The following is a 25,764-nucleotide window of genomic DNA, read 5'->3' on the forward strand; positions in this document are numbered from 1 at the left end:
TAAATCAAAAAAGCTGAAGTCCCAGTTACAGCCACACTACATCATGTGCTGTTTTACTTTGGAAAGTTACATATCATTTGTTATATATATTATACACATCTCATGTAGTGCTATGGTTTATTTCTTATGCAAGATTAATAAACTATAATAACTAGAACAATAGAGCTCCTATTCCTGGGGTCAAGACATGGAAGAACAGTAGTCTTTTATTTTACACTTTATTTTAGAATCCCTTATGCCTTGGACAGTAGAGATATAGTCTTTGTTTAAAATGGTGATTGGACTGGATAACCTATTAAAATGCCTTCCAACTCAACAAGTAACTTGTAGATTAGTGGTTTCTATATTGAATTTAATAATGGAGATACCATGGTGTTCAGAACATCTGAGTCTCTAATAAGAAACTATTTTAACTTCTCTGGGCTTCATTAATCTTACTTACCATTTAATGTGAGAGTTTAGTTGATTTCCATCATCCCTTCTGGTTTTAAATTTTATAATTTAACAGATTTAAAGAGACAAATATCTGTCATTTTGAAAGTTAACAACAATATTTAGTTTAGGTCTATTGCATGTTTGAATTTTAATGTGAGATCCAGTTCAAGTTAAGGTATATTTTATACTGTTAGAACTCCTGACTGTTTCTACATCAGAATTTAGTACATCTGGGATATGACCAATTTTTACTAGTAGTAAAGAAAGTAGTAAAGAAAGTGTCTTTCTTATTAGGAAATTTAATTATGAACTTAATTCATATATTTTTTCCAGAGAACTGGGGAAGAGTGTAATTGAAATAAAAGTACATTATAGACATTAAAATATTCTTAGCTAAACATAGAAGGACTTTAATATTTTTTCAGTTTTAAAAACTTATTACTCCCTTTTTTTTGTTTAATGCTAGACATTAGCAGCAATGTTGGTTAGTCAGTCTTTTCTTTCTTTCTTTCTTTCTTTCTTTCTTTCTTTCTTTCTTTCTTTCTTTCTTTTCTTTTCTTTTCTTTTCTTTTCTTTCTTTCTTTTTTAATTGAGACACGGTCTGGCCCTGTCACTCAGGTTGGAGTTCAGTGGTGCGATCTCGGCTGACTGCGGCCTCCTCCTCCTGGGCTCAAGCAGTCCTTCTACCTCAACCTCTGAGTGGGTGGGACTACAGGCTTGTGCCACCACGCCCAGCAAGATGGTGTTTTGCCATGTTGCCCAGGCTGGTCTTGAACTCCTGAGCTCAAGCAATCCATCTGCTTCTGCCTCCCAAAGTGCTGGTATTACAAGCATGAGCCACCGCTCTCAGCCAGTAGTCAATATTTCTTACTTTGTAGATAATCAAGGCTCAGAGGTATTTAGTAATTTGCCAGGGTGTTCCTGGTATCATGTGGTAGATAGAGCCAGAATTTTAAACTCAGTGTTAGGATTTAAAACTTAGTTGTGTTTCATACAAAAATTGTGTTGTTTCCTCTGGTTCTCAAACTTGGTTGTGTTTGAGAATCATCTTGAGTGGCTTTTGCAAAAGAATTGATGCCTGTTTCACTGATAAGCAGTAGATCTTGTTGAGTATCCCAGGTATGTTTTAAAAGCTCCAAAAGTGATTCTTATAATGTCAAAAAATATTCTACTTCTCAAATTTCAAAGTACATACAAATCACCTGGGGAAATGTTATGAAAATGCAGGTTTGGGTTCAGTAGGTCTGGGCAGGGACTGAGATTTTGCATTTCTAACAAGTGTCCAGGTGAATTGAAGAAGGGTCCCCTATGTCCACATTATGAATAGCAATGAGACACACTATGTGACATTTGATTTATGATTTGAAATTTTGGGCTACAATTCCTGTGAAGGCTGTAATTCTTTCACATTTCTTATAAGATGTATGAAAGCATGTTTTAATATCCCTTACATGCCTTTGAATTTTTACTTGAAGAGCTTTTGCTTTATATATGAGAGTAGCAAGTTATGAAATATTTACCGAACCTTTGAATCATCCAACTATGGGACTGTATTCACATTCTGTTAACTGATTTTGGAAATAGTAGAGTCCAGTTAAAATCCTGGTTAGATGTCATCTTACCAGATTTCATCATATAGTTACATATTTTGTTTAGTTTTGATAGTTTGATGAAAAGTTTAAATAAAAACTGAGCCTGGTAGCATACATTTATTATTAGTCCTTCCCTGAAAGAAAACAAATATATTAATTCCAACTTTTAATCCTAGTATCTGAATATTTTTAAAGGAAATATCAGTAACCCTATATTCAAAATGTACAGTATATGGAGGAGGAAAAGGATTTTCACAGTTAAAATGTCTACCTTTTCAGGTTCCCCAGCACCACCACTGCCATCTGTTATGTCTCCTAGCAGGGTTGCAGCTAGTCGAGTGGCTCAACAAGGAAGTGATTTAATTGTTCCTGCAGGTATTCACTGCAGTGATTGGATAAAGCCCTTCTTGCTACTGCTGAAGCTACACTAATTTACTCAGTTTCATAATCACTTGCTTTATATTCTTAGGTGTGTGTTATTCTGACTTTTTTGGTGGCTGCCTTATTAACAATAAAGGAAATAATTTTTCTAACTGTATCCTATCTTTGTGGCTTTTCAGAATAATTAGGCTGTATCTCATACCTGAAACTTAATCCATTTTAAAATTAAAACATTATAAAATTTGATTTGCTTTAAATCATTCTTTCTTTGCTCTGGAAAATGTAGATTTACCGTTTGATCCTAAACTCTCATCTTTGCAGCTCTGCCTTCTATTTTCAGTTAAAGGAAAAACAACCTTCAACAATTAGGTTGGTTGTTTTTAAGAATGGGTTAAATGAAAAAGGTCTTGTCTTCTTACTTTTAGCTTTAACTTACAAATAGTTTGCAGATTGCAACACAATACTATTAATTTACCAGTTATACCCAGTGAAAAAATACTTGGGAAAATCAGTATCTTCACATTCAATTTGCTCTGCACTTTACTGTTACTGGACTATAAAAATGGGAGAAAAAATGAACTCCATGTTTCTTCTTATATGAATTGTTAACATTTATATTTTGTTTTGTGAAAATTTTGTAAATTCTTAAATGTGTTCTATTTTATATACCATTCTTGTTCTTGGACTGGTAAAGCTATGGGAAAGATTGGTCTGGTTATAGGAATAAGTGAGAGAAGAAATTTTTTGGGATTTTTACTGGGGGCTGATCCTAATTTTTCTCTTTTCCTTATTTCATTATTCTTTTTAAATTATTAGAAAGTTTCCATCCCAAAACTGAAATGAAAAATATTTTGACTATGAAAACTATTTTACTATTAAGAACTATATAGTTGTAGAGTTGCTTTCACATCAAAAATTCTTAATTGTTGGAAGAGTACATTGTCAGGAATTTACACTGCTTCTTTATTCATTATGGCTCTTTTTGGTTTTCTTACCTTTTTTTTTTTTGTGGTCTCTTGAGAAAAAAGAGGTACAATATAGATCTTGTTTCAACCCAGCCTTTCATACTAGTGATAGCATATCTTTAATGACTATTTGAATTGAACTACTATATGAAATTTGAATTATTTTTTTCAAATTCTCCAAAATTATAGCAACATTCTATTGTTGTTGTAGTCTGCACATTACAGTGAAAGATCACTGTGGGGAATACGTGGCCTTTTAGATTTTTATCGACTAAGATACTTCTTTTTTAGTGTCATTAGTGTATAAGATTAGTTGTGGAAATTTTATTTTTCTTGAAGTAAACGGCAGCTTATATAGAAAATTAAGCTGATTGCAGCAGGGTTTTTTTGTTTGTTTATTTAAAGAAGACAGATAAGTCACATGGCGTTTGTGTTTAATGGATAGAAGTGTTGTTTAAGTAATTAGGAAACTATCCTCAGCAATTCCAGGAAGTTCTAGTTCTTTACTTTGTGGGAACCTTTTTTCTTTTTTTAGATGCATAAGTATTTTAATTTGAACAATGTCAGGGTTTTGTTTTCTTTCCCTGATTGTCTTCATCTGGATTGTATTTTTATCTTTTGTTATCTTGCAGGTGGCCAGAGAACACAGACAAAAAGTGGACCAGTTATTCTAGCAGATGAAATTAAAAATCCTGCAATGGAAAAGTTAGAACTTGTTAGAAAGTGGAGTCTAAACACCTATAAGGTTTGTAATTATTTAATGTTTCCACCCTAAATGGCTCTAAAAAAGTTCATTTATATGTTTATTCAAGTCATTATGTTGCAATTAAATGCACATAGAGAAAAGAAAATGCCATCTAAACATGGTAGAAATACAATTAGAAAATGAAGTGTTTGTTTTATCATTGATCTTTGCATGTAATTTAAGAATTTAGTACAAAAGAGTAAAAAAGCTATTAAAATGCTTATTAACCGATAATGTACATAATTGAAGACATGTACTGCTTTGGAATTTATTTAGCCGTAGAGCTACTATAGATATATTTGCTCCTTCCCCTCCTTTTGATACTTTATAGGAGCTGAAGGTGAAGAGAGGTATATTAGTTCTCCGAAGTTTGAAATTCTCTGATTTTACCATGATAACTAAGCATTAACTATATGGGCAACACCAGATTGCAAATGAGTCGTGTTTCTAAAGTTGGTTAACATTCTTAATTGCATTGCTTCAGAGTAATTGGTGATTATTTTCTTATGCCCTCCATAAAACAAAAAAGCAAATTATTTAACCCATATTGTATTTGATGTATTACAAACAGCTCAACCCCCAAATCCACTTAGTATTTTTTGAATTTTGACAGGGGCAAGACAGTAGAATTCGTGGAATAGTTAGGATGAAAGCCCTAGCAGCTCAGGTTAGAACATTAGCCACAATTCTCCCTATATTCATGAACTGATTGTGGGTCTAGTGATTGGTAAATTAGGAGCTGTCTATATTTTTATACAGAACAGGCCTTTCTTACATCTTCTCAGCAGTAAAACAGAAGTGAATTTATTCTTTCAGTTAATACCTTAAAATATGATCTAGAAGTCTTCTACAAAAGTATAGGTTTTCTTAAGATGGTAAAACCTCCGTGAAACATGTTACATGAATCTGTCCAAAAATTATTTAGCTCATGTCAGTGTAGAATCTGAGAAATCCCAATGGTAGTCTTCAAAAAGTGATGCTTGCTTAAACTCTTCTTCTAAAATATTCACGGATTTCTATTCCGTCTTCTTGCTGATTCCACATAGCCAGTCAGTCATTAAGTCCTATGCATTCTGCCTTCTTAATATTCTGTCATTTTTTCCCCTGTTCTTCTCCATCCCAGCCTTCACAGCCATAGATTTATTTATTACTCTCTCACATTACTGTAACAGCTTCTTAACCAATTCACTAAGATTACATGTTCGACCCTGCCTAACGTGGGTTCGCTCCTGCTTAAAATCCTTCAGTCGATTCCCACTGTTTTTAGAATGGCATGAATCTGACCTCTATCTACCTTTCCCACTCTGTCTCTGCCCCTTTTCTATCTATGGATCAAGTGATTCATACCAAATTACCCAGAAACTTCCTAAACAATATGTGCTGTTGCATGCTTCCGTAACTTTGTTCATAAGGCTATATTTGCCTACTGCTTGGAATTCCCTTTCATTTTACCTGTTCATCTTTCATACTAGACTGAGCAAATTTAAGCTTTTTGTTCATTTGAGCCTTCCTTTCATGTTGTTTAGTTGATGTTTTCCTTGTTCATTATCTATTTGTTCCTGTGTGTTTCTGTGTTATTATCTGTTTCTTTTCTTGCATCTCTTACCTCTACAATAATCTGAGTTGAATCACTATTAAGATTCCATATTTATCTCATATTAATATGCCACATTTAGCCTATTAAAAATTTGTGTTAATGAAACTGACAACTCTTTAAAATGTTATACATATGGTATAGTACTATGTGAAGGAGGCATTATTTTCTTTAAACCTTATTTTTAAATGACAATTTTTTTCATTAGAACTTAACTTGGATATTTTAATCTAGGTCAAAAAAGAAAAAGTATCTGACTTACATGATTCTGCGGAGTTAATAGTCCAGTGTGTCCAGGCTGACATATTCCACTCAACCAAAAAAAGTTCATAGTGTAATGACTTTATGGGGTCTACATGACTCTCTGTTCTTATTGCTTTTTGAGCTGCTCAGCTCAAATTTTAGCTAATGTTGGGCATTCACTGTCATTTGGATAATGCTTCAAATACTGATTCTGATTTGGTTGATTCAGGACTGTGCTTGTTATCCATTTTACTGTTTGTTTGTTTGTGTAGATAGGGTCTCACTCTGTCACTCAGGCTCGAATGCAGTTGTATGATCATGGCCCACTGCAACCATAACCACCTGGACCCAAGTGATCCTCTCATCTCAGCCTCCTGAGCAGCTGGGATACAGGCAGGCGTCACCACTCCTGGCTAATTTCTAATTTTTTTTTTTGGAGAGGGAGTCTCCCTATGTTGCTTAGGCTGGTCTTGAACTCCTGGGTTCAAGCAGTCCTCCCACCTCAGCCTCCCAAAGTGCAGGGACTTACAGGTATTGAGCCACCACACCTGGCCCCATTTTACTCTCGAATAACTTGATTCTGGCTATGTCTTTGGTCCTCTCTCCTTCATGCTTTCTACCTTTAATTTCTTTGGTTTCTATTCTGTAACAAATGCTTTAATACTTTTCCTTAAAGGGAATATTTAGCTTCATTTATTGGTTGTTAATTTTGGTCCCAAGACCAACATGGTGATTCAAAGCAAACATATAATAGGAGCAATTTTAGGTTTAGACATTGAACCTATCTTCTTAAATATTATTTTAATCTACCTGATTGTATTCACAAAATTTGAATCCAAAATCTATTTTCTTATTTATTTTCATCTACAGAAATAGTTGAAATAATAAACTGTGGTTTATGTTTTTTATTTTTATTTTTTCCTAGTCTAGAATAGAGTGCTTTTTGAAGTTTGTCTTTAAAAAAAAAAAAAAGAATAATCATCTCAGTTTCAGCATTCAGAGCTATTTGGCATCTTTCCCAAACTTTTTTCTTAATGTTTAAGAATTTGCCATTAGCATTCATACCCTTATCAAATTAACCTTTGATGTCTTTAAACCAGCATCTTTTAAACTTTCATGGCTGTTTTTCTTGTAATGTTGCCTCATTCATTTATTGGTTGACCTACTTCCCCTATTCATTTTCTTTTTATGCTACCTTCTCTATCCCTTACCTTAATAATCCTTGTTGTATCTGTCAGTTGTTGCCATAAGTTTATTCTTTTGCTTGTACTTGAATACCTTTATTCTTTCTTTTTTTGGCACTACAGAAGAGCTCTTGGTGCTACTTGATACGATTTGGCTGTGTCCCCACCCAAATCTCAACTCGAATTGTATCTCCTAGAATTCCCATGAGTTGTGGGAGGGACCTAGGGGGAGGTAATTGAATCATGGGAGCCGGTCTTTCCCATGCTATTCTCGTGATAGTGAATAAGTCTCACAAGATCTGGTGGGTTTATCAGGGGTTTCTGCATTTGCTTCTTTCTCATTTTCTCTTGCTGCCACCATATAAGAAGTACCTTTCGCCTCCTGCCATGATTCTGAGGCCTCCCCAACCATGTGGAACTGTAAGTCCAGTTAAACCTCTTTTTATTCCCAGTCTCAGGTCTGTCTTTATCAGCAGTATGAAAACCAACTAATACAGTAAATTGGTACCAGGAATGGGGTGTTGCTGAAAAGATACCCGAAAATGTGGAAGCGACTGTGGAACTGGGTAATAGGCAGAGATTGGAATAGTTTGAAGGGCTCAGAAGAAGATAGGAAAATGTGAGAATGTTTGGAACTTCCTAGAGATTTGTTAAATGGCTTTGCCCAAAATGCTAATAGCGATATGGACAATGAAATCCAGGCTGAAGAACTTATTGGGAACTGGAGCAAAGGTGACTCCTGTTATGTTTTAGCAAAGAGACTGGCGGCATTTTGCCCCTACCCTAGAGACTTGTGGAACTTTGAACCTGAGAGAGATGATTTAGGGTATCTGGCAGAAGAAATTTCTAAGCAGCAAAGCATTCAAGCGGTGACTTGGGTACTGTTAAAGGCATTCAGTTTTATAAGGGAAGCAGAGCATAAAAGTTTGGAGAATTTGCAGCCTGACTATGCGATAGAAAAGAAAAACCCATTTTGGGGGAGAAATTCAGGCCAGCTGCAGAAATTTGCATACGTAGCAAGGATCCTAATGTTAATTGCCAAGACGATGGGGAAAATGTCTTCAGGCCATATCAGAAACCTTCATGGTAGCCCCTTCCATCACAGGCCTGGAGGCCCAGGAGGAAAAAGTGGTTTCGTGGGCCAGGCCCAGGGTCCCTGTGCTGTATGCAGCCTAGGGACTTGATGCCCTATGTCCCAGCTGCTCCAGCCATGGCTGAAAGGGGCCAATGTAGAGGTTGGGCTGTGGCTTCAGAGGGTGGAAGCCCCAAGCCTTGGCAGCTTTCACGTGATGTTGAGCCTGCGGGTGCACAGAAGTCAGGAATTGAGGTTTGGGAACCTCTGCCTAGATTTCAGAAGAGATATGGAAACGCCTGGATGCCCAGGCTGAAGTTTGCTACAGGGGTGCGGCCCTCATGGAGAACCTCTGCTAGGGCAGTACGGAAGGGAATCGTGGGATCAGAGCCCCCCACACAGAGTCCCTACTAGGGCATTGCCTAGTGGAGCTATGAGAAGAAGGCCACCATCCTGCAGACCCCTGAATGGTAGATCCACTGATAGCTTGCACCATGTACCTGGAAAAACCTCAGACATTCAACGCCAGCCCATGAGAGCAGCTGGGACGAAGGCTGTACCCTGAAAAGGCACAGGGTTGGAGCTGCCCAAGACCATAGGGACCCACCTCCTGCATCAGTGGGACCTGGATGCGAGACCTGGAGATCATTTTGGAGCTTTAAAATTTGACTGCCCTGATGGATTTTGGACTACATGGGCCCTATAACTCCCCCTTTGTTTTGGCCAATTTCTCCCATTTGGAATGGCTGTATTTACCCGATACCTGTACCCCCATTGTATCTAGGAACTAACTAGCTTGCTTTTGATTTTTACAGACTCATACACGGAAGGGACTTGCCTTGTCTCAGATGAGACTTTGGACTGTGGACTTTTGGGTTAATGCTGAAATGAGTTCAGACTTTGGGGGACTGTTGGGAAGGCATAGTTGGTTTTGAAATATGTGGACATGAGATTTGAAGGGGCCAGGGGTGGAATGATATAGTTTGGTTGTGTCCTCACCCAAATCCCAGCTTGAATTGTATCTCCCAGAATTGCCATGTGTTGTGGGAGGGACCCAGGGATAGGTAATTGAATCATGGGGGCCGATCTTGCCTGTGCTGTTCTTGCGATAGTGAATCAGTTTCACGAGATCTGATACGTTTATCAGGGGTTTCCGATTTTGCTTCTTTCTCATTTTCTCTTGCTGCCACCATGTAAGAAGTGCCTTTTGCCTCCCACTATGATTCTGAGGCCTCCCAGCCACGTGGAACTCTAAGTCCAATTAAACCTCTTTTTATTCCCAGTCTCAGGTATGTCTTTATCAGCAGGGTGAAAATGGACTAATACACTACTTAAATACTCAGAGTACACAGTTGACTGTTGCATAAATTCATAAACCAGTATAATGCTGATTCATGGTATTTTGTACACTATCACTGTATTTCACCCACCCTCTCCCAAGTAGAGAATCTACATAGGTCAGTAATTTACTTTAGCTTCCTTTTGCCTCTTAAATTTAGCATCATTTGTCCTATTCTTCAAAATGAATTTTTCATTTGTATGGAAAACTGAATAGGACCACCAGCTCATTGTAAGTGATCTCCATTTTCAGGGACTCCGAGGAAGGTTAAATAATTTAGATTGTTAATTGTCTTCTGTTTTAAACTTGCTTTATAATATATACTGATCTCCAATATGACATTTTATTTCAGTATATACTAGAAAGCAATTTAAATAAAAATCCACTGTAGAGATCATCTAAGACACTTCCTCTAGGACCCTGATGAGTTGGGAAATGGGTAGCAACTTTATATCTTCTCACTACAACTTCCTTTACAAATCTTCCTGTAGGAAATCTGTAGTGCTCTCATTTCCAGATTCTTTAGGTTTTGCTGAAGAGTGTAGAATTATCAGATTGGAATATATGTGAATCTAGTTTTACAACTTCTTTCAAGTGTCCAGTTTATCTTAATTTGCCTTATAATCAGTATCATCTTACTCTTCCCACTGCTTTGGCTTCCTGGAAGCAAAAAACATTTCCTCATTAATTCTTCACCTCCATGCCTGCTTGTAACTGTTATTTCTGTGGGGAAAAAAAAGGCCACTCAGACAGCAGTGAGTACATTTCTCTCATTGTGCTAAGAAACAATGCTCCCTCAATGAATTCTGACTTAATGGATTATTATATCTAGGCTGCTGTGAAAGTACCACATGCTTTGGCTTGTGAATAGAGTAAATGTCTCTGATAATATTGCATAGGTAAAACCCTGGTGTGGAAGAAAAATATGGGAATAAGTGACCTATCTATCTCCTTTATCTTGTTAAAATTTCAGGCATTATTTCTTGCTGATGGTTTTCTTGTTAAAATCACATCTTCAATTCAACGTTTCTCTTGTGGTTTTCATTTCCTAGGAGTGTTTGTACGTTTTCCACAGTAATACTTTATCCCCTTCCATGGTTTTGATCTCTCACCTGTCCTGTTATTTGTGGTTAAGAATTTCTCTACTTTTAAAAAATAAAACTCTTTTGTTAAAAAAAAAAAAGTTTATAAGGATCCTTAGTTGATGAGAATAGAAAATGTGTTGGGAAGTAGAAAAATATATAAGCAGATTTGTGTATATTGACAAGAAAAAGTCTCAGATTATTTTGTTCATAGAAAAGAAATATTCAGGATATTATATATAGCATAATCTCATATTTACTTTAAAAATATATGTGAGATTGTATATGTTTGAAGGAAAGTCTAGTATACCTATCAGACTGTTAATAGTAGTTTTCTACTATTCAGGGTGATTAAAGGAAGAGGAAATTCACCTCTTATTTCATGCATTATTTTAATTTTTACCACAGACATTAATTCTGTAACCAGAACTTTGAAGAACATGATAAAGAGCAAGTTTTAAAAATTGTAGTACTGGCCGGGTGCGGTGGCTTATGCCTGTAATCCCAGCACTTTGGGAGGCCAAGGCGGGCAGATCACCTGAGGTCAGGAGTTCGAGACCAGCCTGACCAACATGGAGAAACCCCATCTCTACTAAAAATACAAAATTAGCTGTGTGTGGTGTCACATGCCTGTAATCCCAGCTACTTGGGAGACTGAGGCAGAAGAATCGCTTGAACCCGGGAGGTGGAGATTGTGGTGAGCTGAGATTGCACCATTGCACTCCAGCCTGGGCAACAGGAGTGAAACTCCATCTCAAAAAAACAAAACAAAAAATTGTAGTACTTATTTACTACTTTTTAAGAATATTTCTGATAACATTTAATGATGAGGTATATATTAATGCCCCAGTTATTCTTAAAATGTATTATTGAATTAAGTTGAGAGTAAAACATTAATACTAGAAAACTTATTTCCATGTGCTCTGAAATTACATACTTTTAAAAAATTACAGGTTTCTAGGCTGGGCACAACAGCTCATGCCTGTAATCCCAGCACTTTGGGAGGCCAAGGTAGGTGGATCAGTTGAGCGCAGGAGTTTGAGACCAGCCTAGCCAACATGGCAAAACCCCATCTCTACTAAAAATACAAAAAATTAGCTGGGCTTGGTGGCACACGCCTGTAATCTCAGCTACTTAGGAGGCCGACACATGAGAATCACTTGAACCTGGGAGGTGGAGGTTGCAGTGAGCCGAGATTGGACCACTGCACTTCATCCAGCCTGGGCAACAGAGTAAGACTCCATCTCAGACAAAAAAAAAAAAATATATAGGTTTCTGTATTATTATTTCTGGGGCAGAATACAATAACATCATATAATACCACACTGTCTGAGTAAAAGTAACTTAGTAGTTTCTCTCTCTTCCTCTTTTCCCCCCGCCTTTCATTCCTTCCTTCCTCTTTCTTTCTTTATTCCTCATTCATACACACATATATATATATACAAGTCATTTAAGGGTGAAGATAGAAGTAAAAGAGCATTTGAAAGCAATAAGAGAGTAGTATTTTGGTGCTCTTATTATTCCTATATTAATAGTCTGTATTAGTCTTAATGCCAAATATCTCTGTTTTAGATAATTTACCCAAATGTACTAAACTTGCAAAATAATTATGTGAGAGAGTTCTTATGGCAGTATATAAGTTTGCTAAATATGTCTTAAAACTTCCTTTGATTAGTAATAATTATTAGACACGTCTGGTGAATTTACTTTCTGAGTCCTGATCAACTAAGGGAGCTGACAATTTTCAGTTTGTTTCGCTAGCTTGTTTGAATCCAAAAAATGGTGTATGCCATATGCTCTAGCATTTATATTTTGTTTTGTTTTTTCTTTCTAAACAAAATGCATCTTCCACTTTTAGTGTACTCGACAGATTATCTCTGAGAAGCTAGGCCGTGGCTCAAGAACTGTGGACCTTGAACTTGAAGCTCAGATTGATATATTAAGGGATAACAAGAAAAAATATGAAAATATTTTAAAACTGGCTCAAACATTGTCCACCCAGCTTTTCCAGATGGTACATACCCAAAGGCAACTTGGAGATGCATTTGCTGACCTGAGTTTGAAGTCACTAGAACTTCATGTAAGATTATTCTAAATAACTATTAGGGATGGGAGAAAATGATAGTAGAAGTATTCTAAGAGGTAATTTGTTATTGTGATTTGCTGAACTCTTAATGAAAATGGAATTCTGAGATTTTCTTTTAAGATATTTCGTATCACTTTGAGAAGGCCCAACTGACTTCTGTTAACTTTACTTTTTATGAATTATCGTATGTATATAAATCTTTCATATTTTTCTTCCTGTTTGTTAATATTTTATTTTGCCTTTTACTTCTTAATCAGTATCAAGGGTTACTGTTGTAGTATGTTCTGTTAACTTTTTCTAAAAGTTGTAAAAATGTTGTTTTCTGTATTATTCTGTTTCCAGTAACATTTATGTAGACTTCAGTGAAGTGTGTAACTTAGCTTGTGGAAATTTGGTGCCAAAAATCTTAAGCTGTCCTGCCTTTCATTTTAGTTTTTACATACATTGATTGTTAGTCTTTTTATGTGGTCCTTTATCTGCCAATATTTGCAAGTCAAGGTCTATAATATTTTGAAGACTGAGTACAGAGTGGAGTTACATGGACATCTCTTAAATGGAAAATGGTTTTAGCATAATAAAGATAATTTTACTTTCCTGCTATTTTCTGAATTATTGAATACTTTGTCACCTAAGAAATGTAATTACAGCTATTGCAATAGCATTAAATTTGTATCTTCTAATATTCTAGTTAATTTAATATTACATTATTTGTTTCAACTGAAATTGAAAAGTGTTTTGTAGCAAACTGGAGAATTATCAAATGATACATCTTAAAATATGTGATCGATTTTTTTATTTGGTTAGGTGCATTCCTGATTAATCTGTTAATTAGTAAAACTTGCACTGGAAAGCTTTCACTGCTGAATTACAGAGCTAGAGTTAGTTCTTGCCATATCCGAAGGAGTCATGTGTAATGTGTACTGCACCAAGATGCAGTTTATTCAAAAAGAATGAACTAAATCTGGTGTTGAGTGATCCTTCCTCAGTTGTGTGCCTAGATAGAGCTGAGCTTGGGAGTCAGCTAGTCACCAAGTTTACAAAGAAATATGTATTGTTAATATTTATACTTTGAGGAGAATCAGTCAAAACACAAAAAAATGCACTTTGTTTTATGTCTGAAAGTTTTAACCAATTATTACCTAATTTGGCTGTGAAAGTTATAGTTTCTCTGATTAATAATCTGCTATATTTTTCTTTCCAACAGCTGTGCTTATAGTATAATAGAAACAAAATGTAGAAATGAAAATATTGTTTCTACTACAAAGTAACTTAGAAAAATTATTTAGCTTTTAGGTATGTATCTGAGCTGATGACAATTTTGGTTTATTAGACTTTTTCAGTAATTATATAGCTAGCTGTGATTTTGATTCTTAAAGACGGAAAGAAAAAGTAAAACTGCTACAGCTAGATCTCTAAATCACATGTTTTCCCATTAATGACGTGCTTGAGATTTTTAAGTCACTTTTACTGATTTACTACTGCACAAATTAAGGTGACTTCTTTGTTTTAGGAAGAATTTGGCTATAATGCCGATACCCAGAAGCTGCTGGCTAAAAATGGAGAGACTCTTCTTGGGGCCATTAATTTTTTCATTGCTAGTGTGAACACTTTGGTGAATAAAACCATTGAAGATACATTAATGACTGTGAAACAGTATGAAAGTGCCAGGTAAGGTATACATTTTTACTGTGTTGTCTGTTTTACAGATGGCATATAATTCAGTTAATTTTTTGGTTACAAACAACAGAAACCAACTCTGGCCAATACGGGCAGGAAAAAAATGTACTGGAAAGTTATAGGATACCTCTACAGAACTGGCAGAAAGGTAGAGAACAAGATTCTGGAAACAACCAAGAACCAAAGCCAAGTTAAGCCTCAGAAGAATCTAATTAGAACCCCTATGCTGGGTGCCTCTAGTACTTGATGCTGCCACAGCTACCATAAATAATTTCCTAAATACCCATGAATACTTGCTTCATTGCCTTGAGATTATCTAGTTGAGCCTTGGTCATGTGCCCAAACCCTGCCTTCTAGTGAGTAGGGAAATGGAGGATCTCCCAGCTCCAGCTTCTTTAGAAGAGGACAGGGCCCTGTGTTCTACCAGGTAGGCATTACATGGTCCTCTATACTCTCGCCTAAATTTACCTTTCATCCTTATTACCACTACTTCCACAATAGCCAGACCCGTACTTTCAGTTTCTATTGAATAAATAAGCTCGTTTCGCCTCCGTGATTTTTGTTTGTTAGGATCAGTCATCTTCCATTTATCCAGATTATAACAAGCCTTCAAACCCTTTCGTATTTTACCTTTTATATAAATTAAATATTTGACTTGTATGTTGATAGCTGTTTATAATGCAGTGTTTTTATACATCCTATTTTAATGGGTTTTTATATATCCATATTCATATATATATATGTATATATACAGTTGCCCTGTCTCATAACTATCCTGTTAAATGGTGAACAAAATATATATTAAATATATTAATAAATATTTTGAAGGGTCTAAAATATGGCAGACCTATAATAGCCTTTTTTACCTTTTGATTCCAGGCCCAGGTTTTTCCCCATATGCCCTACCACTTTTATTTAAGTATCATTCTAGTCCCTTTTGAGGTTTTTTTCTTTTGAACACTCAAAATTCTTATTTTCCATTATACTTTTTATGCATAGTTGAAGATAAACTTTACCTTTTAGAAGGATAACTTTACTCTTTGGCCTCTTATCCTAGTTTAATGGTATGAGAAATACCTGTAAAAACTCCAAACTCATCTAGTATTTTTGCAATTGAGTGCTTATTAACTATATATTTCCTTACACTTCAATTAAGTAAAAGCTCAAATCATTTCGAAAAGTTAATTTTTGATGTTTTCACAGGAAGAGATGCTTCTGTCCCATACCATGTTTATTATGTCATTTTCCATTTAGTATTAAAGTATGAGATTCTTATTGACTTGAAAATGAAGGTCAAACAGCTGTGGTTGTGTGGAGGGGTAAGGGTGAGGATAGCTGTTAGTAAGATAGCCTTCCGTGGAAATCTCTTCAATAACATTCTCAGTAATTGGTTTTTCAGTCTCAATTTAAATCCTTTCATGGAAATTATATTTTTCAAAGGGTTCATTGTATATACGAATTTAAAAATTCATTTATGTAAGTTTTACTTGATCCTTTTCTAAATTTGTCTGTTCCTTATTCATAATGTCCTAATTTGTTCATAATGGTACTCTTTCTTTTATCTCTAATCATTTTAAATATTCATATTTTCTAGTCTTTCTGATTGTTTTAACATTTATGGGTTTTAAAGATGAATATTGTTTTCTTCCAAAAATACCGCCACCACCTCCTAGTTAAGAGCTTTGTGAATCTAGATTGTTTCTCTACTTTGCAATTGTCTACCTATCCTGAAATATATTTTCGTTAATGATAATCTCTTTCCCTTCAGCTTTTATTTCTAAACAGTTTATAATTAATTTGTAGAGGAGAAAACACTCTAGAGGTTAAATGGTTTGCTCACTTGTAGTCAATTTCAAAGCCAAAATGAGAACCCATTGGTTCTCTATGGTTCACATTTTATCAGTAGGCCTTATACCTGAGTATTAGTGCCTTAAGTATAATGTGGTATAAGATCTCAGATTATAAAATACAGTATATAGGTTCATTTGGAACTTTTGAACAAAATTATAAATCAAGTTACATGTACTTGGTAGCTGGTTTCTTAAGGGAAACCCTTACACAGCCTCTGTGTATACTTCAAAAAACAACAACAGTAATGTTGTTTTTGTTTTATGTCATCCCATAATTTATCCTTTTTTATTCAAATTACAATGTATGATCTTATTCATTAAGCTTAGCTTGGGGTTTGACTTTTCTGTTGTTTATGAAATAGCTGTGGAATTGGCTAGTTGTTAACACTAAAACATTGCCTACTGGTAGATAATAGTCACAAAGAATCCAAGGTTAAAAGTTTTTCAGTAGCTGAATTTTCTTCTCTGTCAAAGCCAGAATTTACTGACTTTTAGGGCAAGGGTCATCTATTTGATCAGTACAAAAAGTGGTAATTTAGGCAAATGCCTGAGTGGCCTTTTAATGCTCCCTATTATGCATTGTGTACAAGTATTTCCTAGCCCTCTGGTGCTTCATGTATAGAAAATCTTGTAACAGCCCATTCAACACTTCTCCACAGCAGCACCAACAAGGGAGTCAATTGTGGTCAAGACTTTTCAGATGTGGACACCTGTTCTCTAGAAGTTTTACATAAGCCATAAAGTAACGGTCACTAATTTTGTTGATATGGACTCAGTTCAGATGGGCAACCTTGAACTGAAGTTGCTTTTTGAAAACTTAGTGAGCTTCTCTTCTTTTTGGTAATGAGCACTGTTAGAGAAGCTATTAAGGAAAGTTTTACTTTGGTACCACCTACAAACTCTGAATGTAAAATTAAGAAATATAAGGTCAGTATTATAAGTTTGAATATGTTTAAATTAATCACTGTTGTTTAGAAATGTGTTCCAAGGCTATTGAAGGATATTTGTCCTTAGATTAAATCACCGTGTATTACTATTTATTTAGTTCTACTTTTCTCTTTTATTTCCTATTGTTTTTAGTGTGCTTGCTTCTAGATACCCCTCTTCTAATTTGGCCATAATAATAAGGATTCTAAAGGTATCAGTTATTACCAGGTGTCCTGTGTGTTTTATCTATATGAAGTTTTTGTGGAGGTTTTTATTCACATTTATAGATTGAAAAACTGGAGCACAAAGAGATTAAATAACTAGCTCAAGATAGAGCCAAAAGGCAGAGAGGTCACTCAGCTTGGCTCCTGAACCCATGGATTTAACTAACTAGTTATTATTGCCAAGTCAGTCTTGCCTCCTAAATCTTTTGTATTTGTCTCCTTAGCTCCAATGCCTTTCTCCTGATTCAGTGACTCATTTCTTATATGGCCATCATCTTCTAATAGGTTTCCTTGCTCCTGATTTTTTAATCGTTTATTCTATCCTCCATCTCTTACACTACCACCAGAGTCATCTTTCTATCCTGATACAATCATGTCATTTTTATGTCAGATCAACATTCTTCAGTGGCTTCCTGTCACTTGTCCTACTGGATTAAATTTAAACCCTTTAACATGGCCTGTAGGGCTGCTTACTTTCAATCCTGCCTGCCTGTTTGATGTTAATTTCTTCCATTGTCATGTTCCAATTTCAGATTCTGACATACTGAATTCCCAAATGTGTCATTGTATCTTACAAATCTATGCCTTTGTCCATGCTATTCTCTTCAGAATCAGAGTATTCTACTGGTTTCCCTATCCCAATTCACCTAGCCAGCTTTTACCATCCTTCAAATTTTAATTATAGTATTTTAATTCTGTCTGAGATACCTTTTCAGATACCTAATTAAATAATTATTCCTCTTGATTTCCATTATACCTTACCCTCCTTTATGTAGTTCTTATTATCTCATTTTGTTGTAATTGTTTACAAGGTTCTCTTCCTCTAGAATGCAAGCTTGTTGAGGATAGACATATCTGTTCATCTTTATAGCTCTACTTTCTAACACAGTGCCTGGAACGTAGAAAGTGCTCACTTGAGAATTGTTGAATGAATCAATGTATCAGTGAATGAATGGTTCACTTTTGACCCTGAAAGAGGCCAGTTAAATTAAATCTTAACTCATACTGCTAAGTTCAGTATGAGTTAAGAATAAATTAGGATCAGTGTGAAGGACTGATGTATTCTTTCTCAAGTCATATATACAATATAGATTGTGTTATTTGAAGTATTGTTAATTCCCAGAATAGAAGATGTGAATTATACCCCTATTATCTCCAAATAAAGAGCTTTAGTTTTAGGGTATAAGCTTTGTGATTCTGATCTTGACTAAATTAGAGGTCACTTTGCTTCTTCTTTGCTGAGTACTGAATAGTTGAAGCTGCTGGATAAATCACTGTTTAATAAGCAAAGTAGTACTATACTTAGGCGCTGTGGTAGAGCTATTATGAGGGGTTATGGGATCTTGGAGTGGTGACAGTGGTGGGATAACTATTTGAGTTGATGGGGGGAGAATATCAGAGTAAGGCATCTTACAGAACACAGGATGGTAAATGCTTTACAATAGATACTGTTGTTACATTCTGAATACTGATGTTACAGAAATTCATCTAGAGTTGTTTTGTCAAGTATAGTAGCCACACATTTCTGGTGAGCACTTGAAATGTGGCCAGTCTGAATTGAGATGGGATAGAGGTGTAAAATACACAGTGGATTTCAAAGACTCACTACCCACTCTCCAAATGTAAAGTACCTCATGAATAATTCTGTTATATTGATTACATGCCACAATGATTAATATTTTAGATATATTGGGTAAAATGAAATATATTGATAACAGGTGGAATTATTATTTCATTGTAACTACTAGAAAATTTTAAATTACATGTGTTGCTTACATTACATTTTTGTTGTGCATTGCTAACCCAGACTTTTTTCAGAACCATTTACACTTCTGTTAGTTTTAGTATGCCATTCTGGAGTCTGCTGTCCTTACCTGCTTTGCCTCACCAGTATTAAGCAATTCACATGGGGTATTTATTCTATCCTTGATCTTGTTTTGACATTTATTTTTTTTAACTGGTTTTTAGATTTTGGAAATTTTACTTGTCAGTTAATACTGTGCTTTGAGAGAAATAGTTAGAGATTAACCAGCAGCTTTTCCCATTCTTATTTGAATAGCTTTGTTTTTAAAGAAATAATGATTTCAAAAGCATCAAGTAGAATATGTGTGAGAATTTTATATATTTTATTGTATAGTATGAGACTGAATATTATATATTTCCAACCCATCTTTTGAACATATTTTACTCTTTTTGTAGTATGCTTCACTTATTCTTTTCTTTCCAGGATTGAATATGATGCGTATCGCACTGATTTGGAAGAACTGAATCTTGGACCACGTGACCCAAACACTCTGCCAAAGATTGAGCAGTCACAGCATCTCTTCCAAGCACATAAGGAAAAATATGATAAAATGCGCAATGATGTTTCTGTCAAATTGAAATTTCTGGAAGAAAATAAGGTAAATTATTTACCTTCTAAGGCCTTTCTGTGGACTTAAAGTCACCCTAAAGAGAGATAGTCAGTTTTTCTGTTTCTCTTAACTCTCTTGTATGACAATTGCAAGAAGAAATTCCATTTGTAATCAGTGTTTGAATTTTTAGAAGTATACAAAATTTATTTACCTTTCTTTGATAAAAGTTGTCAATGCCACTGTCCCAGTCTTTCACATATAACACATGGCAAAAAGTATTTGATGGGCAGCCATTGATCTTTGGATTGGCGTTGGTAGCAAGTGCTTTAAAAATTGAAATAATCATAGATTATGCTCTGAATATTTTGAAGCTTTTCTATTAATGATAGGTACAGATTTCAGGAAAAGAACTACGGCATTCTTCTCAGTAACTGATAAATGAAAAATAAAAGGTCCAGCTTAGGGCTGCTGTTAGCATAACCTAGGAGAAGGAAGCCAAGAGATCCATTTTCCACATTTTTTTCGTATGTGAACACATCTAAGGACTAGAGCAACGAGGGCTGAACTGGACCAGCTGTAGGTTTCAGCAGGAAGTGGATTCGTATACTAATAGGCTCCTGTGTTTTGGTTTAAGCAAAAGGACGGTTTCTCATGTTTGACATATCTCTATTGCATATTCAGCTTTGTATGCAGGATTGCAGTTCTGGAAATGGGAAATGAGTGAGCATGGTACGGAATAGGTGTAGTGCAGTCCTATAAAGATGGGTCTCACCATTGCACATTGGTAGTTTTTTCTGTGCATTTCACATCCTGTGAAGTCATGACAGGTCTTCAGCTGTACTCTCTTCCAGGTACCCTCTTAAAATTTGTTTTTCAGTTCTCTCAGGAAACAGTCATGTTTATATTCTCCTCCATAACATCAAAGGGCGTTTTAGTAAACTATAACTGTCAGTATCTTATTGTTTTCTTTAACATTTCCTTAGAAAGTCTCATGGCTACTATAAAACCTATAAAATAATATATTTCTTTGGGATCCACCTAGTCCAGCACTTTCACTGACTTTTTTTTTAAGCTGCTATGGGTGAAAATTATTCACCAGAGAACATTATAGTGGCAATAAAGGAAACCTCAGCAGAGTTGTTAGAAAAATTGCCTGGCATCATTCAGACAGAGCCCAGTGCAGCCTTCTGGTATTCATTAGCTGAGCACATAAGATTGCATTCATTTTAGTCATATATATACCTGTTTTACTGTGTGTGTGTGTGTATATTTATGTGTGTATATATACTATATATAGTATATATATGCACTATATATAGTATATATATACACTAACATATACTATATATTATAGTATATATGTACACACTATATATTTATATATTTTAGTCATATATACATATTCATTTTAGTCATATATATTTAGTCATATATATAATGGATGTGAATATATCAATATTTAGATAATAGACATTGTATATTTTAAATATAAAAATATTTTTGACATTCCGCCCTGTCATCACTACACAATAATACTAAAAGAGGTATGCTAGGAGAATATACATGTTTGATAGAAAAGTAGACTACCATAGTGAAACCTAAGGTTCACGGGATTTAAAGGAAGAGAGAATCAAATGGGAATTGGAAGCCAGATTATACCAAGCCTTGACCACGTACAGACTTTGAATTGTGGCCTTGGCATGTACACTGAGCAGGGAGGGAAGAAGGAGACACCTTCATACACAGCCAGGTCGTCTCTATAAATTTTAAATATCAATCAGATGAATCTTACTTCTAATTTTATCTTGTAAATATTGAAGAATTTTTAAAGTTGAGAGTAGCAGGAAAAAGTCATTTAGAAAGTCTCTTTCTTTCTTAAAGAAAGAAAGTAGAAGCACACATACTAATTAGGAATCTTTTATAGCCAAATGAAATGATTAAGAGCCTGAACTAGGGTCTTTGCAATAGTAGTATGAAGGAAGGAATATGGTGATTTTAAGGCTGCATGACAGGGGCCGGAAAATTAAAATAGGAAGCTGGTGTGGCCTCAAGGGGGTAAGGGTAAAGGATTGGCAATTTCTTCTATTTGATCCAGTGTTTAGTTTGAGATGATGACAGAATACTCAAGTGGAAACAATTGGTAGGAATTTGATGATGCGTGTTTAGAGTTTGGATGAACAGGGTCAGGCTTCAGATAAGAAGTCTTGGAAGTTATTGCTTTAAAAATAATGTTATTACTACTATTAAATAAAAATAGAAAACTGCTTCTATTCTCAAGGATTTTATATTCTTAGATGATGTCTTCGTCTTTTTGGGCTGCTGTACGGTAACAAAATACCATAAACTGAGTAGCTTATAAACAAGAGAGAATTATTTCTTTCAGTTCTAGAGTCTGGGAAGTTCACAATGAAGGTACCAGTGTCTGGTGAGGGCCCACCTTCTGACTCATAGATGGCTCCTTGCTATATCCTCACATGGTGGAACAGGGAGGGGTCCCTCCCATTCCTTTATTATGAGGGCACTAATCCCATTTATGAGGACTGTACCTCCCAAAGGTGATTAATACCTTCTAATACCATCACATTGGGGGTGAAGATTTCAGCATTTGAATTTGGCAGGGACACAAGCATTCAGACTGCAGCAGATAGCATAGATATTCTTTGTTTTGGCTTTCCACAGTTGTCATCAAGGTTAAGTTTGAATTTGAACTGAGTAATCAGCTATGTCTAAAGTAAAATCTATAAAGAAACTTTGGTCTTTGTATATTTTTTATTTAACTCTTCAAAATGATGAAGTATTGTTGGACTGTTATTTCAAGTAGTAATTGTCATTTAGAAGAAGACAGAGAGCCATGAGAGAACTTTTCTTTGTTTTTTTTGTTATTGTTGAGCAACGTTTACTCTTTTCTGTTATTTTTAATAGCTTTAAAAAGGAAGGAAAAGCAGGTTTTTAGCCTAGGAACTGTCTGTCATCCGTGTTTGCTTTCTTGGTAATTTGAAATGCCTCAAGTCTAGGTTTTTTGTTCTTTTGTTAAACTGTAGGTGAATTTGTACTTCAACATCTCTTTTATGTGTGGTTGCTAGGTAATCTACTTAGCACTTTAATTTGTTTATTCATTTGTTTGTTTCTTGTTTTTGTTTGAGATGGAGTCTCTCTATGTTGCCCAGGCTGGAGTGCAGTGATGCAATCTCTGCTTACTGCAATCTCCACCTCCTGGGTTCAAGCAATTCTCTTGCCTCAGCCTCCCTGTAGCTGGGATTACAGGTGCGTGCCACCATGTCCAGCTAACTTTTTTTTTTTTTTCAGCAGAGACAGGTTTCACCGTGTTGGCCAGGCTGGTCTCGAACTCCTGACCTCAGGTGATCCACCCGCCTGGGCCTCCCAAAGTGCTGGGATTACAGGCATGAGCCACTGCACCAGGCCCAACACTTTAATTTGAAGAAAACATAGTATACTCTTCCTATTTCTTCCCCCCAACCACTCCCCATCCCCCGCTTTTTTTTAGAGATACTGGATCTCACTATGTGGCCCAGGTTAGATTTGAACTTCTGGACTCAAGCAATTTTCCCACCTCAGCCTCCCAAGCAGCTGGGACTACAGGCGCATGCCACCACATCCCGCTAGTCGTCCTGTTTCTTAACAGGAAGAAATGAAACATCAATGAATGTGCTGTTCTGTAATTCAATAATGTCCTAAAGACTACTGCAGTATATACACCTGTTTTTGCAGCTTTTCCCTCTCTCTCTCTCTCTTTTTGGCTTTCTTTTGGTTCTCAAATCATGGCTTTTGGAATATCTTTTCATAACACTTCTCTTCTAAAATGAGAAGCCAGATAACCAAACAACGAGAATAGGGCATAAAGTAAAAGCAAGCAGTCCTTGAGTATGGGACTAAAAGCCAGCCGTGCGACTGTAGTAATAAGCTTTAGCATTTAGTGTTTTTGTTTGTTTCCTCTTAGAACTTTTTTTAAATTTTGAGGCAGATCAGGAGTTAGGGTCTTAGCTATAAAATTGATGTGTTTATATGTACTTAGTCTAGCCTTTCTTCCCTATGGCAAAACAAAGAGGGAAGCTGTATAAAACACTCACATTTCTGCATATATGCGTGATAAATGCACCTAAGGGTATTTGTCATTTACCCTTAATGAAAAATATGTGTTGTTCTACTATTTATAGTTCGTATGTTCTGTCTCTTCACCCCGTGATTTAGTTGTGTTTGCCTTTAACCTAAACAATCCTTATTCATCTCTGATATTCTCTTCTTTGTTTACTAAACCACATTGAGTTGTGTAGCAGTAAAGACATAGCTCGTTAGTCTTCTAATATTTCTCCTTTCATCAGTATTTCTTCTTTTTGAGACCTTTAAATAATGTAACTTGAGCTATTTTGTGACTTAAGACAGTTTGTTTACCTGTTATTGTTTCTTTCAGAGTTCAAAACAAAACATAGACTAGTTTAGTAAAGAGAAAGAATAATAGACGTTTCTGGTGCTTTGTAGACTTTGTGAGAGTAGATACCATGCTTTCTTTTACAGCCCTCATAAAGCCTAGCAATGGTGCAGGTATGTAGTACTCATTCAGCAAGTGCATGTTTGCATTCTTCCCAGAATTAGAGGCGCACTACAGGGATTGGAAGGAGATGGAAGTGAATGAAAGTCAACTCGGAGAGGATAAAAGGCGGAATCCTGATTACCTCACTCTTTGCTTTCGTGAGGCCAAAGCATAATCTCTCAGAAATGCTTCTGTTTTCTGCAGTGTTTACTGTTTGCATGGAAAGAGGAGGCAAAAAGTTAAAGAAAAATATGCAGATCAATGTAAGCAACTCATGTTTTTTTTTTTAGATAGCTTTTTATGTGGCTTGGAACTATAAAGATGTGAAAAAATAGTTGAAGGTTAATTTTTTCTTTAAGGTGACTGTAATTTAACTTGGGAATGATAAATTTCAAGGGCTATGAATATATTGGGAGTGGGATCTGAATGTATCAAAAGATTCAACAAAGCAGTTTGGGGTATAAATATAAAAAGCAAGGGTTTTATTCTTATTTTAAGAAGTATAAAATACACTCCTACTCTAAGATAATGTGAAATTAGCTATAACCATTAAATGCAGGTTTGTTTCATTATTATGTTATATTTTAGTGACTTAAAGGATGACAGAGGAGGCAGAAAAAGATGAACCAGACTTGGGATCTATCCTGGACACATTTGATTTATATAGTTACTTAATTAAAAAAAATTTCTTAAAAGTTATAGTCATTCCTAATCTTAGATTGATATGAAAACTGTTGTTTTCACTCACAGTGTTTCATATATAATCACAATACAATAACATTCCTGTATATTAGGATTTCTTTTCTAATATATTATTTAACACGCCTGTAATCCCAGCACTTTGGGAGGCCAAGGTGGACGGATCACTTGAGGTCAGGAGTTTGAAACCAGCCTGGCCAACATGGTGAAACCTCGTCTCTACTAAAAATACAAAAATTAGCCTAGCGTGCCCGTAATTCCAGCTACTCCCAAGGCTGAGGCAGGAGAATCATTTGAACCTGGGAGGCGGAGGTTGCAGTGAGCCGAGATTGCGCCACTGCACTCCAGCCTGGGTGACAGAGCGAGACTCTGTCTCAAAAGAAAAACAAAAATGCTCAAAGCCTAGTACTTTTTTGTAAAAATACACTAAAGGTTTAGAAAAGCTTTGAGGGCAGAAGTATTCTTTGCTTACTAAAACTTCTCTGAGAGGAAAAAATGTAAATCTCAGAATTTAAAAAATAGATACGTGTTGCCAAAGTTTAAGGAGCATGTTGATACCTAATGTGCACAAGGAGATACATTCTTGAAATCTCTTTTCCCATTGTCAAAAGAAAAAGAACCCCAATTTCTTCTTGAGTACTTTAAATCATGTCAGTGACTTAATGTCACCTTTACTTCCAAAGCAAAAACAGTAGTACTTCTTGTTGTGTGCTCCTAGGGAAAGTGAGATTAAGTTATATAGGTGAAAGAACTACCTGGTTCCAAA

At 35.5% G+C, this 25,764-nt stretch overlaps 1 protein-coding gene across 8 annotated transcripts in view; it reads left to right on the forward strand.

Annotated features, from left to right (window-relative positions):
- ARFIP1 (ADP ribosylation factor interacting protein 1) overlaps positions 1-25,764 on the forward strand; it is a 131,430-nt gene that overhangs the window by 87,498 nt on the left and 18,168 nt on the right. For 5 of the 8 annotated variants that reach the window (XM_055276151.2, XM_055276148.2, XM_063638282.1 and 2 more), the window contains 4 exons: positions 4,006-4,118; positions 12,491-12,712; positions 14,229-14,386; positions 19,624-19,798. In XM_055276151.2, coding sequence (XP_055132126.1) covers positions 4,006-4,118; positions 12,491-12,712; positions 14,229-14,386; positions 19,624-19,798 — 668 coding nt within the window. Of the gene's footprint in view, positions 1-2,306; positions 2,403-4,005; positions 4,119-12,490; positions 12,713-14,228; positions 14,387-19,623; positions 19,799-25,764 lie in introns of all 8 variants that reach the window. The other 3 variants (XM_055276147.1, XM_055276145.2, XM_055276146.2) reach the window with 1 other exon arrangement.

Source organism: Symphalangus syndactylus, chromosome 4, assembly GCF_028878055.3.
Source record: "Symphalangus syndactylus isolate Jambi chromosome 4, NHGRI_mSymSyn1-v2.1_pri, whole genome shotgun sequence".
NCBI lineage: Eukaryota > Metazoa > Chordata > Mammalia > Primates > Hylobatidae > Symphalangus > Symphalangus syndactylus.